The sequence below is a fragment of the Erythrolamprus reginae genome, chromosome Z (genome assembly GCF_031021105.1).
Source record: "Erythrolamprus reginae isolate rEryReg1 chromosome Z, rEryReg1.hap1, whole genome shotgun sequence".
Lineage (NCBI taxonomy): Eukaryota > Metazoa > Chordata > Lepidosauria > Squamata > Dipsadidae > Erythrolamprus > Erythrolamprus reginae.
In genome coordinates, this window is record NC_091963.1 from 45,921,972 (window position 1) to 45,947,584 (window position 25,613).

Consider the following 25,613-nt stretch of genomic DNA (forward strand, 5'->3'; position numbering starts at 1 on the left):
CAGAATATCTCCGGGACCGCCTTCTGCCGCACGAATCCCAGCAACCAGTTAGGTCCCACAGAGTTGGCCTTCTCCGGGTCCCGTCAACTAAACAATGTCGTTTGGCGGGACCCAGGGGAAGAGCCTTCTCTGGGGTGGCCCCGACCCTTTGGAACCAACTCCCCCCGGATATCAGAGTTGCCCCCACCCTCCTAGCCTTTCGTAAGCTCCTTAAAACCCACCTCTGTCGTCAGGCATGGGGGAATTGACATGTTCCTTCCCCCTAGGCTTATAAAATTTATGCATGGTACGCTAGTGTGTATGATTGGTTTTAATTTGTGGTGTTTTTTAAAGTAATTTAAATATTGGATTTGTCTTACATTGTACTGCTATTGCTGTGAGCCGCCCCGAGTCTGCGGAGAGGGGCGGCATACAAATCTGATTAAACTTGAAACTTGAAAATCTGCTATGTACTAATATTATTGTAGTTATTTTACTAACAACAATTGTGATGTAATGTGGACCTGGAGGACAGTAGGGGACAAAACAAAGTTTTTCCAGAAGAAAGGGCTGGATTTGGATTAAGAGATTGTGCAATCCCAAACTGGATTGGGGAAGGGGGAAGATGTTTGAGAAAGCAACTTCCTCATGCCCCATCATTCACATGATGTACCTTGGTTATAGCTTTAATTTGCCAAAATTCTGTACATTAGGTGTCAGCAAACAAAGATTGGACTTCATTGGAAATTAGTATCATTTCTAAGTTTGGACCTGACAGACAGAGGGGCCTTTTTCAAACACAATGATGAACAAAATGTGGACAAAGAATAGTGTTAACTGAACACCAAGTGCACTTAACTGAAGCTGTCAGTAACTGAGGGAATTAATTTTAGTCTTAAACGTTTGCTTCCAGACTTATTTCCAGCAGCCAACTAACTGTACGATTTCTTCTCAATGACCTTTCATATTTTCACCCTTCTGGGCAATTCAGAAACAGGATGGGTGTCCTGTAGTGTGGTTGATAATCTTGACTTTGAGACCATGAAAATTTCATTGTTCCCTATCCCCACCTCTAAAATAGGGGAACAAGAAAAATGAGACTAAGAAGTATGCCTGTCTTTTTGGAACAAGGTGGAATGATTATTATTTCAGAGCCGGGGTGGCGCAGCAGGTAGAGTGCTGTACTGCAGGACAATGAAGCTGACTAGATCTGTAGGTCAGCGGTTCAAATCTCATCACCGGCTCAAGGTTGACTCAGCCTTCCATCCTTCCGAGGTGGGTAAAATGAGGACCCGGATTGTGGGGGCAATATGCTGGCTCTGTTAAAAAGTGCTATTGCTAACATGTTGTAAGCCGCCCTGAGTCTAAGGTGAAGGCCGGCATAAAAATCGAATAAATAAATATAGCTGCTCGTTTACCAGTCCACTTCTTTTTATCTGCACAAAACTGACATAACAGAATATTATGAAAGGGACCTTTGAGGTCTTCTGGTCCTCCCTCTGCTCAAACAGAAAACTATACTACTATTTCAGCAGAATGGAAGTTTTGGCCGCACTTCCTTCTCCTCCAGGGTTCTGTGCAGCGCATTTGCGACCTCTGCACGACCCATTTGCCAAAACGCCATTCTTCCCTGGCTTTTGTCTGCACAGACAATTCGCTGCCAGCCAATCGCTGGCAGCCAAATGCCATGGTGCGATCAATGCAGGGGCTGGGGGGCTTTGGGGAAGGTGCTGCGGCCAACCGCCTCAGGCACTTGTTGGATGGAAGGGGAGGGTGTGGAAGCTCCCCAGTACCTGATGCTGCCTCCGATACTGAACAGTAAGGGAAAGCGGGATGGGGAGGTGGTAAGCAAAATCTCCTTTGGATGAAATTGGCTTACTTACTGACCTCAAATCCCTGCTCTTCCCTTCGCAGTCGAGGTCAGGGAGCCAGCATCAGATACTGGGAAGCTTCTATCCCTCCATCTTTCTCATAGCAAGCACTAAAGGGCGTGGGACAGAGGCCCGTTTGCCAGGGCAAATGAATGGGGAGGACCAGCCAAGGAGAAAAGCTAGAGGTTAATGTGTAGAGACGGAACCCTTGAGAAGGAGGCACAGCCAAGGGTAGGAGCTTAAAAGTCCTAGGCCCTATTTCAGACAGTCCAGTTTTCTTTAAAAGACTCCAGTATTGGACCATCCACAACTTCTGGATGCTGGTCGTCCCACTTATTGTCAGGAAATTTGTCCTTAATTCTAAATTAGTTATCTCCTTGCTAAGTTTTCATCCACTGCTTTTTGTCCTGCCTTCAGGTACTTTGGATAATTCTTTTTTGTGAAAGCTCCTTAGATATTGGAGCACTGCTATCACATTACCCCTTCTTTTCATTAAACTGGAATAGCCAATTCCTGCAAGCTTTCTTTGTATTTGTAATCCTCCATTCTCTTAATTATCCTTGCTCCTGTTTTCTGCATTCTCTCTAGAGTTTCAGTATCTTTTTTATATTGTGGCAATGAGAACTGGATGCAATATTCTAAGTATAGGTTAACAAGGCATTATAAAGTGGTATTAAAACTTCAGGTGAACTTGATCCTATCCCTCCATTAATGCAGTGTAGCTTCTTTGGCAGCTGCAGCACACTACAACGCTAGCTCATATTTAAATGATTGTCCACTAGGACTCCAGATCTTATTCACAATTTACTACTATTGAGCCATGTATCACTTATTCTATTTTGTTTTTCTTGTTTAACTTTTACTTTTACTGTTTTACTTTTATCTACATTGAATTTCATTTTGTTAGATAGGGCCCAGTGTTCATATCTGTTAAGATCCTTCTATATCTTTAATCTGTCTTCTGGAATATTGGCAATTCCTGTCAGCTTGATTGGTATCTCTGCACATTTGATGCATTCCCCTTCTAGCCTCTCATTTAAATCATTGATGAAGATAGTGAAAATAACTGGCCTAAGACAGAGCTTTGGGTACCACACTGCATACTTCCCTCCATGGAGAAGCAATTTCATTAAGGACTATGTGCTGAGTGTGGTTGGTCAGCTAGTTACAAATCTATCTATTTAATAGGTGCTGTCTAATCCATATTTCCTATCAAATAGTAAGTTGTAGTTAACTTTATCAAATGCCTTACTGAAGCCTAAGTCTCTGAGTCCCTGTGGAGAAGGGCAGCCTAGAAATCAAAGTAAGTAAATGAGTGAGTGTGTGTGTGTGTGTGTGTGTGTGAATAAGTGAGTAAGTGAATGAGTGACTGAGTAGGTAGGTAGGTAGGTAATTAAGTAATTAAGTAATTAATTAAGTAAGTAAGTAAGTAAGTAAGTAAGTAACTAATATTCACATTTCTTGGGTCCACTAATTTTGTCACTTCAACAAAGATTAGATGAGATTTGTTTGGCATGATCTATTTTTGACAAGCCCACATTGGCTTTTGGTTATAACTTTGTTTGCACTAGATTTTTGCAGATTTGTTGCTTGAATAGCTTTTCCAGAATTTTTCTAGATAATGATGTCAAGCTGATAACATTTAGTTTTCAGGATACTTTTTTAAAAAAAGGAAATGGATTCTTGTTTTAAATTTGTCTGAAAAAAATATAAGTTGTGCAGATTTTAAGACTTTTTAAAGACTTTTTTGTTTGTTAAACAAATTGCTAAGTAAGTCATGCGATTGTTAAGTGGATCCAGATTTCTACATTGGTTTAGCTTGTTAGAAGCCAGCTGGGAAAGTCATAAATGACAATCATGTGATCCTAGGATGCTGTAATCATTATAAATAAATGCCAGTTGCCAATTTTCTGAATTTTGATTATATGACTATGGAGGTGTTACAATAGTCCTAAGTGTGAGAATCGGTTGTAAACCCCTTTTTTCAATCTGGCTGTAATTTGAAATTAAACTAAATTGTAAATCAAGAATTACCTGTTGCTGTTTAGATTATGCCAACATGTTTGAAAAGACATGTTTCCTTTGAAGAATGTAATAGTGATGGGATAAGAATTCTTCGGCATTTATTCTACTTTCCTAATACCAGTTTGTCCTCAAAAATAATCTTAACTAACCTTATGACTGAAGTCATCTTGTTGATCTCTTTGGGCTTTAGGCCTGAGCATACTATACTGTACAAGCATGGTATCATATTATTTTTATTTCACTGGTTTATCATTACAAACAGTGCCCTAAGGTTGCATTAAAAGCCAATTATAATAATATTTTCATTAGCAAGCATTTATAAATATGATAAATGGCAATTAAATATATTATCAAGAAGTGTACATTTCTTGCACTATAAACACAGCAGTAGAATAGATACACAAAGCCATTCATGTTTTGCCTGAAAACTTATACCCATTCATAGCAACTGGAAATGCAGATGCTATGAACATAATTCCCAACCTGTTGCTTCTTCCAGACGTGCTCTCACTCCATGAGTGCTCCGGGGCCATGAATGGCTACTATAGACGAAAAGAATTGGAACATAAACCACACAATCAAATAAATAGCCATATGCATATGTATATGAAATCGCTGTACAAGCTAACATGAGTACATCCTGGCATCTCTGCACAGGAAAGCATCTGTATTACCCTTACGTCTCTGAATAAATTCAAATGACAGCTCCATTTCCTTTCTTCATTCATTTTGGAGGCCAGATGGCATTAGAATCATTTACTTCACCTTGTTGTGTTTAATTACTACAATCAACACACTATTTTCCAAATTAATCATAACAAAGTAATTTCATTAGTAACCCAGCAGGCTATTGAATTATTAGCATCATAACAGTTTGCAAACAATTAAACTTTATTTGAACCTTAAAAATTTGCAGCATGGAATGTTGTTCTAGGATCTAATGGCAGTGTCATACAAATATAGTACAGAGCAAATAAGCAAGATATTATATAAAATATGACTTTAAAAATAACTTGTTTGCAAAGGAACACAAGGAAATACAAGTAAATAATGAGAACAAACCAATTAGCATATATGGTTCACATTAGTGGGAATTTTTTTTCAGCTTCTCTTTTTCCTTCCCCCAGGTTATGGCATTTGTCAAGCCTTCATAAATATGCTCATCTTTTTCTTTTTACTGGTTTAGATTATGGTATGTCTAGTTAAAAGATATGAATATAGTACTTTTGAAATATCTGCACTGTGAATAGTGTGTTTGCTAACATCAGCTGTGTTGTACATGAAAGAAGATTAAGATTAAGAGAACAATAAAATCACTACTGCCTACATCATCCAATCAATAGGGGAAAAATATTTGAAGGGTTCGTCATTGTTCAGCTGGCTAAGGACTCCCTCTCCTGGATTAACATGAAAAAGGGAAGGAAATTCTCCAAATATTTTAAGTTGCAAAAAATTCATTTGAACACCCCTCCTCCCCAAAAGTGGCTGGGGGATGGGTTCCTCACCAGCATGTGCCGTGAAAGTCTACTGCCATCTTCTGGCTAATGTTGGCAATACAACAGATTAGTATTATTTCTATCACTAAGACATGTTTGGGAACAGTGATATAATTCCTGATTTGTTAACAATCGTTGCATCTCAGGCATGTCATGTTCATATCCATAAACTTGAAAAATGATTAATCCTTCTAAAGAATTCTTCATTCACCAATGAATTTTCTTAAAATAATAGTCTAGCCAATAATCTACAATGGAATTTATAAAACAAAACAAAACAATAAAACAGGAGATAAACATTGCAATTGAAAGAGGCTTTTATGCCATGATGCATAGCAAGAATCATTAATCACATGCTAAAACTGCTCTTGGATTATACCACTTCAGAATGCAATGAGGAAGATTTGTTTGAACGCTTCCTTGCAATGGGTTAGCGTAAACAGCACTGGATACAGACTTAATGTTGGAGCCTTTTACACATTTCTTCAAAAGCAGACAAGATTTATTTCTTTGTAAGTGGATATAAAATCACAATCGACATTAAATTCCCTTTGATTGCAATGGGAGTTTATTTCCAAGTCAGCCAATTAGCCTTCCCCTTATCATACTAGCTTTCTATGACTAAATATTATATATATGTGAAATTATAGGCAGAAAATTAATATTTTTTTCACTACGCGAAGAACTATTTGCATGTATGCATAGTAAAAGATAACTAGAAAAATAGATAGAATCATGTGAATCCTTTTTCAGTATGTGTGTGTGCAATTTAACTGTTAAGATTAAAAATGCAAATGAAGGAAAAGATTTTCTTTTTCAGTTAAGAAAAAGCAGATCACTGCAATGTTTACAGGAAGGATCCATTGTCATGTATCATTTATGTCAAACAGGCATAAAATCTTGCAAAGATCTGCTGTATTGCACATATTGAAATTAATTAGGCTAATCATCAAAAATTTATTGCAGCTCTCTTCCATTAAATTTCAAGTGCATATAATCAGGTTATGCTCATTTACCAAGTGAGTAATAAATACAACTTTAAATAACTATATGCCACAGCAAAGAGTGTCAAAGCAAATAGCAAAAACCAAAGTAAAAATGTCTATATCTTCCTAGTCTTCCATTTCATGTAGATCTCTGCAGCCTCTTCACAGCTGGCTTCCAGTTTGCAGAATCAGACTGTCTGGAAAGCAAATTTGGGGGTGGGGGGGTGGGGTAGGGGTACAGTTACAAATCTGAAAATGTAACACATGCTTAAACCATAAGAAATTCTGCACTCCGTGATTTCCTAAACTTACTGCCCCTAAATAGTTTTGGAATATGATTTTCCACTACACTGAGAAACTACAAGTTAGGATAATGCATCTTAGAAAACAGACACACAAACTAGAGGCTTTTTTCCCTTCTTTGATTAATGATAACAAAAAATTCTAAAAAATACTCCCCTGATCAATAAAAATAACCACAGAATACCCTTAGTCTTGGTTAGCTGTCTGCAGTTCACAAATTATAAGATTTTGCTCATTTCCCTCAGTAATTAATCAGAATAGAAAACCCCTTAGACTGGTGGACACTAGAGCAACAACATAATGTAACAATTTCACGTGACAAATGACTCAATCTTATCCTATTAATGTAGAACATCATCTTTACAAGATTTCAATTGATTAGCTTTATTTTCATAATTGAGCAATGAATCCCATGTGTAAACTAAATGAAGATTGTAAATGTGAACAAGAAAATCTGGTGCCTAATTCTCAACTTGCAATGTCAAATTTTTAAAAAGTTGGGGAGAGGGACAATTGAAACAAGAATCTTTCTTAAATTAATTTTAAAACGTTTGATTATGTAAGCAAACTGTTGAAAACAGCATGTGGCGCTACCAACTTTATCCCTATTGTCTGGTACCTATTTAGATCACTAATAGCATAAGACATTTGAGCAAATAGAAATACAGACATTTATACTAAAGAAGTCTGTGCCGTATTCAGATTTTAAAAATGATCTTTGGACATTTATGGACATATAAGAGCTCTCTGTCTGCAGCATCTCTCTATTGCAAGGACCATATTGCAGCTGTTGAAAGCTTCTACATTCTCAGAAAAAGATATACCGGTAGGTGCTTTAAGCAGCTGCATGGATCTCATAAGCATGTTTGTATTTGGAGAACTGCATAGCCGCAGATAGATTATTGCTATTAAAACAACTAAATGTGAAATATATCTATAAGAAAAGAAGCTGAGGATACCTTGGACTCTAGGTCACCAACCTGTAGTCTGCAGACCACTGGTGGTCCACAAGAAAATTTTGGTGGTCCCCAGAGAAATCTTTGTATTTTTGCATATTTTATATTGCACTCGTCCTGAAGTTTGAGATGGGGCTATCAGCCGCTGCTTCATTTGCAAATCCCTTCCCACGCCGTCTGCAGTCCAGGGGCAAGGAATGTTACTTCTATTCTGCCTCGCTCAACCCACACTGCCTAATCCTGAGGAGGTTTTCAGGTGGATCCCTTTCATGGTTCCTCTGGGTAAGAGGGGCACGTATTGTCCCCCACCCATCCAGGAAGGCTGCTGAATTAATACAATGGAAGTTCTCTGATCATTATTTTACTAATGTATTTATCTTTTTTTAAAAAAAAATCATATTAGTGATCTACGGCACTCAAAGTTATAAATTCGAGTCCACTGAATTTAAAATTATGACTTTGGTGGTCCCTCAAGTCAAAAAGGATGAGAATCCCTGCCCTAGACAATATGAAAATAAGCCAGAGTATATGAAATATTTTGAATTTAAATCTTTTCCAATGAAAGGTCTTTAAAAAGACTTCTGAACCATGTTCAAAATTGGCAATGAAGCAAGTTTTAGAACTTATTTATTTATTCATTCATTCATTTATTAGATTTGTATGTCGCCCCTCTCCGTAGACTCGGGGTGGCTAACAACAATAATAAAACAGCATATGAGAAATCTAATATTTAAAATAGCTAAAAAACCCTTATTAAAAGCCAAACATACACACAAACATACCATGCATAAATTGTATAGGCCTGGGGGGGAAAGGAATATCTCAATTCCCCCATGCCTTACGACAAAGGTGGATTTTAAGGAGCTTACGAAAGGCGAGGAGGGTGGGGACAATTCTGATCTCTGGGAGGAGCTGGTTCCAGAGGGTCGGGGCCACCACAGAGAAGGCTCTTCCCCTGAGTCCCGCCAGATGACATTGTTTAGTCGAAGGAACCCGGAGAAGGCCAACTCTGTGGGACCTAACTGGTCCCTGGGATTCGTGCGGCAGAAGGCGGTCCCGGAGATATTCTGGTCCGATGCCATGAAGGGCTTTATATGCATATATGCCATGAAGGGCTTTATATGCATTTGAACTGTATGATTTTTCTAGAAGTCCCATTAATAATAACTATTCAGTCAGGTAGTTTACAAGTAGAACATGGCTAGAGAATATACAAATGATCACGTTTCTAAACCCTCCCTTTCCTTTCCTTTGCTGTTACAGAATCATTTATTAATTAAAACAACTTACGGTAAATGATACCTCCGACTAGCAGTTTTGGTATTATTTTAATTGTTTTTAAAAAAACAATAGTGTGTATGAAAAAAAAGGAAGGAAAGGAGTGTGCTCACCTTTTCTAATCTCTATGTCCACACTATGAAGAGGGGAAATAACTGGAATCATTTTGCAAAGTAAAATTACTTACATATCCTGTTCACTGTTCTAAATACTCTACTCCTGGTACTCTTTAATTATAATAAAATGAAGGTCAAATATTGGTGTGATGGTCACAATATTGATGTGATGGTCACAGGGATACTGGAGAACATTTTTCCTATTTTTAGAAACACATTTCTTTAATGCAAAATTATTCCCGAGAAATATGTTAAAGGTTCCAGGAAAAGAAACCTGTACAAAAAAGAATAAAAGAACATATAAACCATTACAGAAAATTGAATTAAAATGTACTTACTCTTGCCTCTCAAATATCATACATCTCCATTATGTAGGCTTTAGGCACTAAGCCAATGGTTCCTTTCATTTCTCCTACCCACCAGCCAAATCTATTGTACTCCTAATTGAAAACAATATGCAGTATTAACCTTTAGTCTGATATGAATGCAACAGAGTTTTGCATATGACTCAAGTTTCCTCCTTATGTACAGTTAGAAGAGCATGAATGGAAAATTAAAATGTTAAGGAAGAGTGTATTAATGTTGTACGCATGACTTTCTCAAGCAGTTGAAATGCAGTTAGGGCCAAGACAGGAAATTACTTTTTAAATGGCCAGGCATCTGTTCCTATGTCTGAAAAAATATTTTAAAAATGTACTTACTTACCTATGGATCCTACAAGCCATATATACTCAATAAGACCAGAAGATGATTATATCATCAACTGTTTTGTGTGTACAGTATTTCCTGATTTGGTGATAAACTTTTTTTAAAAGTTTTTTTTTAAAAGAAAGACAACCCCTGTATCTCTAAACATGTTCAATCGTAAATATTTTTCAAGTTTCAGGTAATTGGTGCAGTCTTCCTTGTAATGTTGCTTTTTAATTTTTAAAAGTGCACATCATTGAGGCATTTTTCAGAAGTATTCAAATTGGACTCATCTTTCTTTCTATGTTTTGTTTAATTCCCACTAATAGAAACATATTTCTCTAATATAAATACACAGAGACACACAAACACACAGTATTTCATTTTTAGAAAATTCATTTAAAAATGAGTATCATCTGATACCAACTCAAAAATAGTTTAACAAAGTTGAAAAAGATCCTGTGTGAAATTTTTGGTAAATTCACATGTAAGAAATAGATAACATTACCCCTTCTCTGTGTTAACCAATGCTTCCTGCCATAAAATTTTATCATAGATCTTATGAACCTGATAAATGACTAAATGCGTTTTGCTTTCAATTTTGTTTAGGCTTAGCAAAATAAATCCAAATCAAGTACAGTACATGAAAGTTTAAGTAACAATCTTTTCCAAAAGCAATACCAAGTAACAGAGATCCAAATTTAATTGTCTTTTTATCTCTTGAAGGTAAATATTGTTATGATCAATTCTAACAGGAGCTCAATAACTTTCAGCAATTGAAAATGGATTCCAGTAAAGTATGTGCCAAGGGAAGCAGAAGAAAACAGATTTGATGTTCAAAAGATAGTCTGACGATAAACTGTTTTAAAAAAACAATCAAAGAAAATAGAACAGACCTAGAGAGAATTCTGTTGCATTGGGTTGTATTTACCAGTCTGCTTTTACCTGAATGTAAGCATTAATGGCCTCTGATGGAAGTTAAGCATTATATGGGGTGCAAATTCACCTGATCTTTCATGGCATTTAAGGGAATAGAAACAGCAAGTTACGAAAATTACTTCCATCCCTTCCAGGGCTTTCTTTAAATGATCTGATTAACTTGCACCAGATCTGTTAACACTAATCCATTAACAGCTCATATATATTTGTACCCCCTCTATCTTTAGTTCACATTTGTTTCCTATCTATTCCTATCCATTAACCCAATTGTTTATAACCCCAAATTTGTCTTTCTTCTTGAAGGTGTCCCTCCATACCTCTTCCCCTCTCAAGTCCACCTTAATTTATCATTTGGCACAAACATTGAGGAGAAGGTTTTTCCAGGTTATGCTGTAACATAAAGTAGCAGAGATATTTGCTTCAGTTTTGATAATGAAGATAATTCTGTATAGTGGGGAAAGTTAAGGCTCCTATGGAGATATTAAAAGCCATTAAGCATATCTTAATGCACTCATTTAACCAATAAATGGTCACCAAGTCCTGCTTTTACTTCATTTTCCATCAGGATAAAAGAGCAGCTCCAAAGAAAAACTCTTGACTTCTTTATTTCCTTATGCCTATACATGGTGCTAGTTCACCAGTGCAATGCAATGAGGACCCAGATTGTGGGGGCAATAGCCTGGCTCTCTTAAAAAAAAGTGCTATTGCTAACATGTTGTAAGCCGCCCTGAGTCTAAAGAGAAGGGCGGCATAAAAATTGAATAAATAAAAAAATAAATAAAATAAATTCAGCAAGAAAGCTTGCTTACTAGCTACAGTAAGAATGACTCTTGCTGGACTGATTGTTCTGGGGCCAAAACCCTTAAAGGCAAAGAGGCACTTGCTCAGATGTTCCAGCTGTGTGTATTTGTTTAATAAACACATGTTTCATTCCACATTAGCCTGCTTAAATACACAAGCTATCTCTCTACAGATTTAAAGTGCAAGTAATCACTCATAATGCCAGTCTTCACCTGTGCAAGAGGAATCTTGCCAAGGAAGCTTTCCAAAATAACTTTTTTTTGGTAAATGTATGCTGGAAAACAGGGCAGAGAGCAATCAAAATGTTCTGCAAATGTTCTGTTTCACTTAAGAGATCATTAAAACTTTTTATGACAGAATGAAAATATTCCATATAGGTATTTCAGGAACTTATAAACAACATATTCTAAGGGTGATAGGAAAGCCACAAATTAAAATACCCAACCCCCCAAAATATCTTGCTATTTAATACACTTGTCTGATTTTAAATATTATGGTAATAGAAGTATAATAGTATCAGAAGCTAATTTATCGATAGGCTTCAGACACTGAAATCTTACTTTATCATTATTATTCTTGATATGAACCCCACAAGCAATCTGAATCCCAATTAAAACATATGAAATACAAGCAGGTGGGAAAGGAAAAATGAACTTGTATATTGGAAGTATAATGTTTTAGACTTAGGTTAATGCCATCACTACAGAGACATCCATTACTAGTTAATTTGCTTACAATCCTTTCTTAGAATGTGTTTAACTTTTGTATGCACTTACAAATCAATTTGACCACACTTTTATAGCATCTTTACCGATACATTATCTTCAGCAACAATAAAAGGCAGCTGATTTTGGCTGGTAGCTATTTTCAGAGTCATTTGCTAGATCTGTATGTGAACATCCACACAAATATAAATGAATAGAATTAAACAGACACCTCTAGAGAAAACCCAAGTATTACTGAGATTTCAATATTTTATATTCTGTTCAAAATATAGATTGCCAGGCATAGATTATTAATTGTTTGTCTAAAATATTTAGACAATTTTAAAGAACAATCCAACACCAACACGATTCATGTGTCATCATTTACTACAATTAAATGTTCAGAGTCAGAATAATGTATGTTATGAAGCAGCTCCTAAGTGCATTTAAGAGAACATGAAATGCTTACACTGGTAAAGTATAAAACGATTAGGGTGGGGCTTAAATTTAAATATCACGTAGCCTCAAGAATCAAATATTTAATTGTAATGAATAACAAACATAGTACGAATCTCACACACAACCTATTTAAGATAATTGGTTTTTCTATATCTGAATAGAATATGAATATTCTATTCAGATATAGATAAACCTATTATCTTAAATTCTTCTGTACGTCCAGATATACTCTGTATTCTTCCCATCAGCTCTTTCTTACAGCTTTGGCAGTTGATTCAGCTTCAAAAAGACTGATAAAATAATGAAGAGTCCTTTAATCTGCATGAAACCATTCCAGACAATTTATAAGAATTATTACATTCCTTTGTAGGATGTGTAATTATTTTCTATTAATCATGTACTATGAGCTGCATTATGTGGTGATTCTATTATCACTGGGAAGAAGCCTGCAGTCAGTTCCCAACAATGTTAGGTAATTACTAACACAAAGCTTATTTCTCCTTCTGGAGAAATTCTATCAAGATCTAGAAGCACCGTAATGCTTTATTGTATGAAAGTAACCATGAAAGAAATTAAGGACCTACATAATGAATTGCTTAATAATAAATGTGCATGTGAGAAAAAGCTAGTGGAAGAAAAGGGAAGAAAAATGCTTTTAAATTTGGAAGAGGTGGGTCCAAAACTCCTCTTACTTAAGAGTAAACTTAAATAATGTAATTTTGTTATTATTAAATTATTTCAATTGGTCTACCTCCTAATCCAGAATAAATCTACGAGGATCTTCTAAAATGACATTTAAATACATGCATGTACACACACATACACACACACTGTTATGATCATCAATCATCAAAGGGAGGTGTTCAAATTTCAGGGCAGTAATAATTGAGAGTGATATTATGCTAACATTAGTGTAGTGTAGTCCTACACTACAAAATCCTCCTAGAGTGTCCTCCTTGTTCTGTAAAAATCTTTCCATGGAGAGTCCTTTGTATTAAATACATACTTGTGATTTTGTATGCACTTGTGTGACGAAACAGCATGTCACAATGAATGAGTCAAATCCAACTATTATCTGAGTCATGGCAAGAAACATTCTTGTTAAATATTTAAATATTACTCTCAAAGTAAATGTGCAAATGATAGCCCATAGAGCAGTGTTTTTCAACCAGGGTTCCACAGAACCCAAGGGTTCTGCAAGGGCCAGCCAGGGGTTCTGTGACTTAATAAGAAGGCAAGGCAAGGCAAGGCAGGTCCCCCCTTCAATCCCACCCGCTTCTGCAGCGGGGCAGCCTCTTCCTCCGTCTCGTGTCCGGCAGATCAATTATGCTCTGCAGCAGCAGCCACCAAACAGGAGGAGGAGTGGCAGTGGCAGCGGTATTGGCACCGACAGCAGCAGCAGCATCCCTCTAGCCCAGTGTTTCCCAACCTTGGCAACTTGAAGAAATTTGGACTTCAACTCCCAGAATTCCCCAGCCAGCTGGCTGGGGAATTCTGGGAGTTGAAGTCCAAATTTCTTCAAGTTGCCAAGGTTGGGAAACACTGCTCTAGCCTATTGCTGCAGCAGGGTCCAAAACGTGGGCTGCAATGGCAGGAGGAAGAGGAGAAAGAGGAGGAGGTGGGAGCGGTTGACTCTCCAGCACCTCCGACACGGAGCTTCCCAGTCCAGGGCCGAGGCGCGCCAAGCGACTCAAGGTTCTCTCCCACTCCTCCTCACGCCTCCTTCCCATGTCTGCGTACATGCCGCCCCGCACTCGGCCAAGCGGCCAACTCGTTATCTCCCTTTTCCCTGCGCAGGTCACTGTAAGAGAACGCGCCCTACTACGCCCCTCCACACTCAGGGCCTGAGAGGGCAGGAGGAGTGGAAGGTAGAGTGGAAGGCTCTGGCTTTGCCTTCACTCCGACCTCTCACCAGCCCCTGCAGCTGCCAAAAAATGGGGAGGGAAAGCCGGTGGAATGGAGAGAATGGCCTCTGCTTATTGCCCCGCTCAGGCCTGGCACTCTCCCTCTCTCTGATACTCTGCAGCCATGGACCCCCACTATTAGTCTTCTCATCATTCCTATCACCAATCTCCCACTTATAACTATGACTGTAACTTGTTGCTTGTATCCTTGTGATTTATATTGATTGTTTCTTGATTACCGGTAGTTATGTGTACCCTATGACAATCATTAAGTGTTGTACAGTGTTCCCTCGATTTTCGCGGGTTCGAACTTCGCGAAAAGTCTATACCACGGTTTTTCAAAAATATTAATTAAAAAATACTTCGCTGTTTTTCCCCCTATACCACGGTTTTTCCCACCCGATGACGTCATATGTCATTGCCAAACTTTAGTCTGCTTTTAATAAATATATTTTTAAATAAACTTTAATAAATAAACATGGTGAGTAATAATCTAAATGGTTGCTAAGGGAATGGAAAATTTGCTATTTAGGGGTTTAAAGTGTTAAGGGAAGGTTTGTGATACTGTTCATAGCCAAAAATAGTGTATTTACTTCCGCATCTCTACTTCGTGGAAAATTCGACTTTCGCGGGCGGTCTCGGAACGCATCCCCCGCGAAAAGCGAGGGAACACTGTACTTCATGATTCCTGACAAATGTATCTTTTTTATGTATACTGAGAGCATATGCAATAAAGACAAATTCCTGGTGTGTTCAATGACACTTGGCCAATATTATATATCTTTGTTATATAATAAAAAGAATGAAAATAACCATGTTGCCTTATAATTCTTTGTGACCAGCACATGAAATTGTTCAAATTTATGAACTAAAATCATCTTGACTTTGACAGAATAATCTTCAACTTTCTTACAATATATTCATAATAAAAGTATTGAAAATCTTGACAATATGTACACTTATAGTGAGAGTTAAGTCTATATACTATCCAATACCTGCACTGCTTGGGAAATGGAAACAGTAGGATAGCACATTTTTATTTATTTATTTTTATTTATTGGATTTATATGCCGCCCCTCTCCGAAAACTCGGGGCGGCTAACAACAATCATGAACAATATACAATAAAATCCAATACTAAAAGCAAATTAAAACCCCTTAATATATAAAAACCAAACATACATACAAACATACCATGCATACAGTTGTAACGGCCTAGGGGGAGAAGAAGTCTTAATTCCCCCATGCCTGGCGGCAGAGGTGGGTTTTAAGGAGCTTACGAAGGGCAAGGAGGGTGGGGGCAATTCTAATCTCTGGGGAGAGTTGGTTCCAGAGGGCCGGGGCCGCCACAGAGAAGGCTCTTCCCCTGGGTCCCGCCAAGTGGCATTGTTTAGTTGACGGGACCCGGAGAAGACCCACTCTGTGGGACCTAACCGGTCGCTGGGATTCGTGCGGCAGAAGGCGGTCCCTGAGATAATCTGGTCCAGTGCCATGAAGGGCTTTATAGGTCATAACCAACACTTTGAATTGGGACCGGAAACTGATCGGCAACCAATGCAGACTGCGGAGTGTTGGTGTAACATGGGCATATTTAGGGAAGCCCATGATTGCTCTCGCAGCTGCATTCTGCACGATCTGAAGTTTCCGAACACTTTTCAAAGGTAGCCCCATGTAGAGAGCGTTACAGTAGTCGAGCCTCGAGGTGATGAGGGCATGAGTGACTGTGAGCAGTGACTCCCGGTCCAGATAGGGTCGCAACTGATGCACCAGGCGAACCTGGGCAAACGCCCCCCTCGCCACAGCTGAAAGATGTTTCTCTAATGTGAGCTGTGGATCGAGGGGGACGCCCAAGTTGCGAACCCTCTCTGAGGGGGTCAATGATTCTTCCCCCAGGGTGATGGACGGACAGATGGAATTGTCCTTGGGAGGCAAGACCCACAGCCACTCCATCTTGTCTGGGTTGAGTTTGAGTTTGTTGATACCCATCCAGGCCCCAACAGCCTCCAGGCACCGGCACATCACTTCCACTGCTTCGCTGACATGTTAAATCAGCCTTTTCAGTTTCAGGTGCATTTGTTTTTTTTTAAAGAAGCTCCATATAATTGTTAGCAAAAATTCCTAGAACCACTAAAATGACATGGGTTTCCCCCTGTAGTTCTACTTTGATATCTGATTTTTAATAAGAAATAAAAGGGTAATCAAAGAATTAATTTTAATGCTATATTTTAAAAATGAATTCTGGATCCTTGGTTTCTGCAAAGTTACTTTAAATGCTTTCCTCTCTGAATTGAAAAATGTGGATGTTTAACTAAAGAATTATGGAATTACAGTGTTCCCTCAATTTTCGCGGGTTCGAACTTCGCGAAAAGTCTATACCACGGTTTTTAAAAAATATTAATTAAAAAATACTTCGTGGGGGTTTTCCCTATACCACCGTTTTTCCTGCCCGGTGATGTCATGTGTCATCACCAAACTTTCGTCTGCCTTTAATAAATATTTTTTTAAAATAAACTTTAATAAATAAACATGGTGAGTAATAATCTAAATGGTTTCTAAGGGAATGGGAAATTGCAATTTAGGGGGTTAAAGTGTTAAGGGAAGGATTGTGACACTGTTCATAGCCAAAAATAGTGTATTTACTTCTGCATCTCTACTTCGCGGAAATTCGACTTTCGCGGGCGGTCTCGGAACGCATCCCCCGCGAAAATCGAGGGAACACTGTATTTGAAAGTGATATCTCATTAAAAAAATCAAGAGCAAACAATCATAATAACATGCTGGTATAGACACAAAGTTTTAATAAAAACACTTTCTGATTATAATCACTATTACAATTAATCTAGACTATATTATGGATTTTTTCAGCAATGAACATATCAAAAATATAATAAAATGAAGAATTTAATAACCACTATATTTTACACTACATTTTTTAGGAATCCAATTACTATAAGAAAACTTTAGTTTAAAATATTTAAAATATAAATTCTGCACTACTTACAGTTGGTATTCAGATTCATAAATGAAGCTATAAACTAAGCTTGCTTAAAACAATATATGGTATTTTTTAAATCCTATCCAAGATTTTTTATTTTTTCATTATCAAAGCATAATTCATAAATATTAGAGTAGAATATTGAAACAAGATAAATTTTCCAACAAAGGTGCCCAAATCCATTAGAACTTTGGCAAAACTTTCTAAAAAATTGTTATTGGCAAAAACTGCCATAAATATATTTTGACTCCTTTTGTTAATTCTTTTCTGTTGAAATACTATTTGTATCTGTTTTATCTTTCAATTTATATTGTATTCTTCCTAAAACATATAATGCTTCAATTTAATTCTTTCTCATGAGAATAAGATTTTACCAGAATTAATGTCAATAAATATCTGATATATGATGAGGGGATAATAAATAACAACTAAGATGAAGCCTAAGTTAAATTTCTGACATCATTTTTAAACTCCACACATTAACAAGTGCACCTCTACTTTTCAGCCACTAGATGGGGTAAAGAATTATCTTTCTTTAAAAAACCAGCAACTCAAGGATTCCCCAGGAGCCAAGAAGCTAAATCTTTTTATAGTGTTAAGAAATATTGACAGCTTTAAGAAATGTTTGATCACGTTCTTGAGCTTCAAAGGCTTTAGATTATTTTACCATAACAGTACTGTTAAATTCTTTCTCTGGCTAATAACTCTCAGAGCTAGATAAACTATTATTCTGTACATTCCTGTTTCCTAAATTCAGAACTGATAGAAGACTGTATTTTGCAGAAGCATTTATAATAGCAATTTTGGGGGGGGGGGTTGTTGGATTTTTACTCAAATTTATTTTCAGTTTTAGAAATTAGAAACATAGAAACATAGAAGTCTGACGGCAGAAAAAGACCTCATGGTCCATCTAGTCTGCCCTTATACTATTTCCTGTTTTTTATCTTAGGATGGATATATGTTTATCCCAGGCATGTTTAAATTCAGTTACTGTGGATTTATCTACCACGTCTGCTGGAAGTTTGTTCCAAGGATCTACTACTCTTTCAGTAAAATAATATTTTCTCATGTTGCTTTTGATCTTTCCCCCAACTAACTTCAGATTGTGTCCCCTTGTTCTTGTGTTCACTTTCCTATTAAAAACACTTCCCTCCTGGACCTTATTTAACCCTTTAATATATTTAAATGTTTCGATCATGTCCCCCCTTTTCCTTCTGTCCTCCAAACTATACAGATCGAGTTCATTAAGTCTTTCCTGATACGTTTTATGCTTAAGACCTTCCACCATTCTTGTAGCCCGTCTTTGGACCCATTCAATTTTGTCAATATCTTTTTGTAGGTGAGGTCTCCAGAACTGAACACAGTATTCCAAATGGGGTCTCACCAGCGCTCTATACAGCGGGATCACAATCTCCCTCTTCCTGCTTGTTATACCTCTAGCTATGCAGCCAAGCATCCTACTTGCTTTCCCTACCGCCTAACTGCACTGTTCACCCATTTTGAGACTGTCAGAAATCACTACCCCTAAATCCTTTTCTTCTGAAGTATTTGCTAACACAGAACTGCCAATACAATACTCAGATTGAGGATTCCTTTTCCCCAAGTGCATTATTTTACATTTGGAAACATTAAACTGCAGTTTCCATTGCTTTGACCATTTATCTAGTAAAGCTAAATCATTTACCATATTACAGACGCCTCCAGGAATATCAACCCTATTGCACACTTTAGAGTCATCGGCAAATAGGCAAACCTTCCCTACCAAACCTTCCCCTATGTCACTCACAAACATATTAAAAAGAATAGGACCCAGAACAGACCCTTGTGGCACACCGCTTGTAACCTGACTCTGCTCAGAATACTCGCCTTTAACAATAACTCTCTGATGTCTACGCTTCAGCCAGCTGAAAATCCATTGAACTATTCAGGGATTAAGTCCAATGTTCACTAATTTATCTATCAGCTCTTTATGTGGAACCGTATCAAAGGCTTTGCTGAAGTCCAGGTAGGCAATATCCACGGCACCACCTTCATCCAACACCTTTGTGACATAGTCAAAGAAATCAATGAGATTAGTCTGACATGATTTGCCTTCAGTAAAGCCATGTTGATTTGGGTCCAATAAGTTATTGGGGTTTTTTTAGGTGCTGATTTATGTTTCTAATTTCTAAATCAAGTAACTATAAGCCATAAAATATAGCTAAGCTGCAAGATATAGATCAAAAGACAAAAATTCCAAATATATCTATTTAACCAAGTATTAGACAAGTTAGAGACCAAGAATTCCAACTCATATTCCCTTTTATAATGGAATCGAATAACAATGAATTTTGTCACTAAAAAGGGGAATAATTTTTTTAAAATTAATTGCTTAATATCAAGAAGCCTACAAATTAATTACTAGAAGAAACCTACAAGTTAGTTACAAGAGTATATAGAAATAAGCCTATTATCACAGATCAGCATTTGTCAAAAATAAATATTGCCAGTCAAACCTTATTGCCTTCTTTGATAAAGTGACTAAATTAGTGGATAAGGGAAATGCTATGGACATAGTTTACTTAGATTCCAGTAAGGCATTTGACAAAGTAGATCATTCATTTGATCATCCATCCATCCATCCATCCATCCATCCATCCATCCATCCATCCATCCATCCATCCATCCATCCATCCATTTATTGTATTTCTATGCTGCCCAACTCCCCAAGGACTCTGGGCAGCTATTCATATCATATCTTATTCTTGATTAGACAGAATAATGTGGGGTAGATAGTTACACCACCAGATGGATTTACAATTGGCTAACCAAACACACTCAGAATGTAATCTTAATGGAACTAGATCTACCTGGAGAGCAGCATGCAATTTAATTCAAGATTCTGTCTTGCAGCCAATGCTATTGAACATCTTCATAAATGACCTAGAACAGGGGCGTCACACTCTAATTGTCACAGCTGTATCATATGATGTATTTGGACTTTCCCCCCTTCACTAAACTGGGCGTGGGCATGGCCCGTGTGTGACTCTGGGCCACAGGCTGTGAGTTTTTGACAGCCTTGTCCTAGATAAAGGAACTCATCAAATTTGCAGACAACACTAAGCTGGGGGTAAATTAACACCTAAAGTGTTAGACTCAAATAGACTCAAGACTCAGAAGGATCTTGACAGATTTGAAATGCAATGAGTGAGCAAAGTAAGCTTCTACACAAAGGCAAGAGAAACCAAATGATAAACAATAGGAGATACTTGCCCTAACAGTAGTAACTGAGAGAGGATGTGTTCAGGAAGACTACCATTTAAGTAAGAGCCAGCAGTATGCTACCGCTACCAAAAAAAGCTAATGCTATCTTGGGCTATGTTAATAGAGAAATCGTTTCAAGATCATGTGAAGTGACAATATCACTTTATAATGTACTGATGAGACCATACTTAGAATACCTGCATCCAGCTGTGGTCACAATATAAAAAAGAGATTTAATCCTAGAAAGATGAAAGCAACAAAGATGATAAGGTTCCAGCAGCTAAACAGTACAATGAATAAGGGAATGGCATGTCTAAGTTAATGAAAAGAGGAAGTAGGGATGATATGATAGCAATCTTCCAGCACTTGAAAGACTGTCACAGAGAAAGGCTCAGCCTATTTCCCAAACCACCTTAGGGCAGTAAGAAGTAAATGGTGGAAGATACTTAAAGAGATATCCACACTAAAACTAAGGAGGAATTTCCTGACAATGAGAACAATTAACCAATGGAATGGCTCACACCAGAAGTTGTGGGAGCTCCATCATTGGAGACTAGAGACTTTGCAAATATTTGTCCAGGATGGTGTAAACCAGAGGGTAGAACTAGAAGATTTGCAAGGTTCCTTCCAAACCTATTTGTTTGTTTGTTTATTGGATTTATATGCTACCACTTACAACATATAAAAATACAATGTAAACATATTGAATCCAAATTTAACTTTAAAATTAACTTCTCTAAAATCCACGTTTATTACAAATCAATCACTCCCATTCACACAGCAAACATAGTAATTAATAGCCCCAAGCCTGACAGCACAAATGAGTGTTCAGACTCTTGCCAAAGGCGAGGAGGGTGGGGGGCAGTGCGAACCTCTGGGGGGACCTGGTTCCAGAAGGCCGGAGCCCCCACGGAGAAGGCTCTTCCCCTAGACCCCACCAAGTGACATTGTCTAGTTGATGGGACCCATATAAAGCCGACTCTGGGACTTGACTGGTCGCTGGGACTCATGTGGCAGGAGGCGGTCCCATAAGTAATCTGGTCCAATGCCATGTAAGGCCTTATAGGTCATGACCAACACTTTGAATTGTGTCTGGAAACCAATTGGCAGCCAATGGGGCCCCTGGAGTGCTGGAGAGACAGGGTTGTACCAAGGTTGTTAATGGTGAATATTCTGAGCAGGTTACAAGTGGTGAATATTCTGAGCAGGTTACAAGCGGTGTGCCACAAGGGTCTGTTCTGGGTCCTATTCTTTTTAATATGTTTGTGAGTGACATAGGGGAAGGTTTGGTAGGGAAGGTTTGCCTATTTGCCGATGACTCTAAAGTGTGCAATAGGGTTGATATTCCTGGTGGCGTATGTAATATGGCAAATGATTTAGCTTTACTAGATAAATGGTCAAAGCAATGGAAACTGCAGTTTGATGTTTCCAAATGTAAAATAATGCACTTGGGGAAAAGGAATCCTCAATCTGAGTATTGTATTGGCAGTTCTGTGTTAGCAAAAACTTCAGAAGAGAAGGATTTAGGGGTAGTGATTTCTGACAGTCTCAAAATGGGTGAACAGTGCAGTCAATGTGTAGGGAAAGCGAGTAGAATGCTCGGCTGCATAGCTAGAGGTAAAACAAGCAGGAAGAGGGAGATTATGATCCCGCTATATAGAGTGCTGGTGAGACCACATTTGGAATACTGTGTTCAGTTCTGGAGACCTCACCTACAAAAAGATATTGATAAAATTGAACGGGTCCAAAGACAGGCTACAAAAATAGTGGAAGATCTTAAGCATAAAACGTATCAGGAAAGACTTCATGAACTCAATCTGTATAGTCTGGAGGACAGAAGGAAAATGGGGGACATGATCGAAACATTTAAATATGTTAAAGGGTTAAATAAGGTCCAGGAGGGAAGTGTTTTTAATAGGAAAGTGAACACAAGAACAAGGGGACACAATCTAAATTTAGTTGGGGGAAAGATCAAAAGCAACATGAGAAAATATTATTTTACTGAAAGAGTAATTCTTGGAACAAACTTCCATCAGATGTGGTTGGTAAATCCACAGTAACTGAATTTAAACATGCCTGGGATAAACATATATACATTCTAAGATAAAATACAGAAAATAGTATAAGGGCAGACTAGATGGATCATGAGGTCTTTTTCTGCCATCAATCTTCTATGTTTCTAAGACTTGAATGCTACACATTAAAATATAATCCAATGTACTGTTTCTTTCTTTAAAAAACCCACCCCGTTTGGTTCAAAGGGGCTTTTTCTTAAATACCATATAGCAAGATTGCTCTGTCTCGTTCTATGCCTTGCAGCTAACTAATGAATTAAATAATGCAAAAGAAGGAATAAGACCTGATTTACATGTAAATAATTTTGCATCAACCTCTTCTTCTATTAGTGCAGGGTGTCCAGGGGAAAAGCATTTTGAAATTCCCTGATATTTCCCTGTAACTTGCAATCTAGTTAAGACGCGGTTGTAGATGATGTCATACCAAACAGCTAAACTATGGAGAAATATCGGTAGCTGAGGAAGCAAGTTGTTGCCACAGTTACCGTATATACTCGAGCATAAGCCGACCCGAGTATAAGCCGAGGCACCAGTTTTTGCCACAAAAACTGGGAAAACTTATTGACCCGAGTATAAGCCGAGGTTAGAAAATGCAGTGGCTACTGGTAACTTATAAAAATGGAAACCAATAAAATTACATTAATTGAGACATCAGTAGATTAAATGTTTTAGAATATTTATTTTAAAGAAAACCAGTAAAGTAGCTCTGTAAATTTAAAAGAGGGTAAACAAAAGCAATCTGGTAATAACAATAAATTAAAAAGTAAAAAAAGTAGCTCAATCAGCAACCAAGCTAAAACCTATTTCTAAACCTAACCCAGGGCTCTTTAAACTTGACAGTTTTAAGACTAGTGGACTTCAACTCCCAGAATTCCTGCACCAGCCATGCTACTTCAGGAGTAGGAGTTGAAGTCCACAAGCCTTAATCTTTCCAGGTTTGAAGACTCTTGCATTTCTAACCCTAACCCAGGGCTCTTTAAACTTGACAGTTTTAAGACTAGTGGACTTCAACTCCCAGAATTCCTGCACCAGCCATGCTACTTCAGGAGTAGGAGTTGAAGTCCACAAGCCTTAATCTTTCCAGGTTTGAAGACTCTTGCATTTCTAACCCTAACCCAGGGCTCTTTAAAATTGAGTTTTTAGAAGCCTGGAGTTTTTAGAAGCTCATGCTGTTCCCCTCCCCCCCTTTAGCTTGCTGGCTGGCTCGTTGGCTGGATCTTCCACCCCTGATCCTCCCTCCTCATCGTCTCCCTTTACTGCTCCATGTGTTGTGCAGGGAAGCAGATTTGCTAAAGAGATCCACTTGGGACGACAGCAGGGGGAGGAGGAGGAAAGGAACGAGCTGTTCTCCTCCTCCTTCCCCAGCTGCCGTACCAAGTGGATCCCTTTAACAAATCTGCTTCTCTCTCCGGTTGGGGGCTTCTAAAGCCTGGAGAGAGTTCATGCCGTTTCCCCCACCCCCACTTTAGCTTGCTGGCTCTCTCCTCCCCCATTTCCCTTTATTGCCCCATGTGTTGTTCCAGGAAGCAGATTTGCTAAGGGAGGGCAGCAGGGAATGCTGGAGGAGGAGGAGGAGGTCCAGAGTAGCCTGCAGCCGCAGAGGAAAAGGAGGAAGAGGAAAGAAAGAAGAACCCTCGCTGACAGCATAATTATTTATTTAAGTACCGGTATTTTAAAAATAAATTTAAACTCCTTGTAGCGGCAGGAGAGCGAGAGAGAGAAATTAGCCTTTTCCTCGGAGGAGCAGTTGGCTGGCGTCTTTGCTTGAGCCGGGGAGAGGAGGCAACGGCCCCACCCTCCCCACAGCTGCTTCTCTAGGAGAGCGGCTGTGGGGAGGGTGGGGCCGTTGCCTCCTCTCTCCGGCTCAAGCAAAGACGCCAGCCAACTGCTCCTCCTCCTCCGAGGAAAAGGCTTGTTTCTCTCTCTCTCTCGCTCTCCTGCCGCTACAAGGAGTTTAAATTTATTTTTAAAATACCGGTACTTAAATAAATAATTATGCTGTCAGCGAGGGTTCTTCTTTCTTTCCTCTTCCTCCTTTTCCTCTGCGGCTGCAGGCGACTCTGGATCTCCTCCTCCTCTATTCCCTGCTGCCCTCCCAAGTGGATCTCCTTAGCAAATCTGGAGCTTCTGTCTTCTCGCAAGTGCCTCCTCTCCCCGGCTCAAGCAAAGGCGCCAGCCAACAACTCGAACGGCGCGCAAGAGGGGGAAAATGGGAAGCCGGTGAGGTGGGGGAGGGGTGAGAAGACAGAAGCACGAATCCACCCCCCCCCCTCACTGGCTTCCCATTGCGTTTTTCCCTTCTTGCATGCCGTCGGAGCTGTGGGAGGGGTGGGGCAGGTGCCTCCTCTTCCCGGCTCAAGTAAAGGCACCAGCCAACCATAGCCCCAAGAGCTCCGGCATCGTTGGAGCTGCGGAGGATGTAAAAGTGTGACCTCCACAGCCCAGTCCCTGTGTCTAGCCTTCCCAAAGGCACCCCCGAAGCTGCCTCAGCAGGCATCTGCAATAGATCCCTCCCCCGCCCAAGCCAGAAATGTCTGCCGGGCTCCCGCGGGGCGCCCTCTTGTGGTGATTCGGCGCCCTCTTGTGGTGACCCGAGTATAAGCCAAGGTCGGGTTTTTCAGCCCATTTTTGGGGCTGAAAAACTCGGCTTATACTCGAGTATATACGGTATGCTCATTTTTGCTTGACTCTGCCAGGCAGCACGATTCGGGTGGAGTTTTTTTAATAAGATTTTTCCGTGACTTTTAAACATTTTAATACAGTTTGTTTTTCTCCCATGATTTATTCCACTTTTTTC

At 38.7% G+C, this 25,613-nt stretch overlaps 1 protein-coding gene across 2 annotated transcripts in view; it reads right to left on the reverse strand.

Moving 5' to 3' along the window:
* Positions 1–4,748: 4,748 nt before the first annotated feature.
* SKAP2 (src kinase associated phosphoprotein 2) overlaps positions 4,749–25,613 on the reverse strand; it is a 182,048-nt gene continuing 161,183 nt past the window's right edge. The window contains exons 12-13 of one of the 2 annotated variants that reach the window (XM_070729376.1): positions 9,082–9,284; positions 4,749–6,554 (exon numbers count right to left, since the gene is read on the reverse strand). In XM_070729376.1, coding sequence (XP_070585477.1) covers positions 9,108–9,284 — 177 coding nt within the window. In that variant the 3' untranslated portion in view covers positions 4,749–6,554; positions 9,082–9,107. Of the gene's footprint in view, positions 6,555–9,081; positions 9,285–9,348; positions 9,451–25,613 lie in introns of both variants that reach the window. The other variant, XM_070729377.1, reaches the window with a different exon arrangement.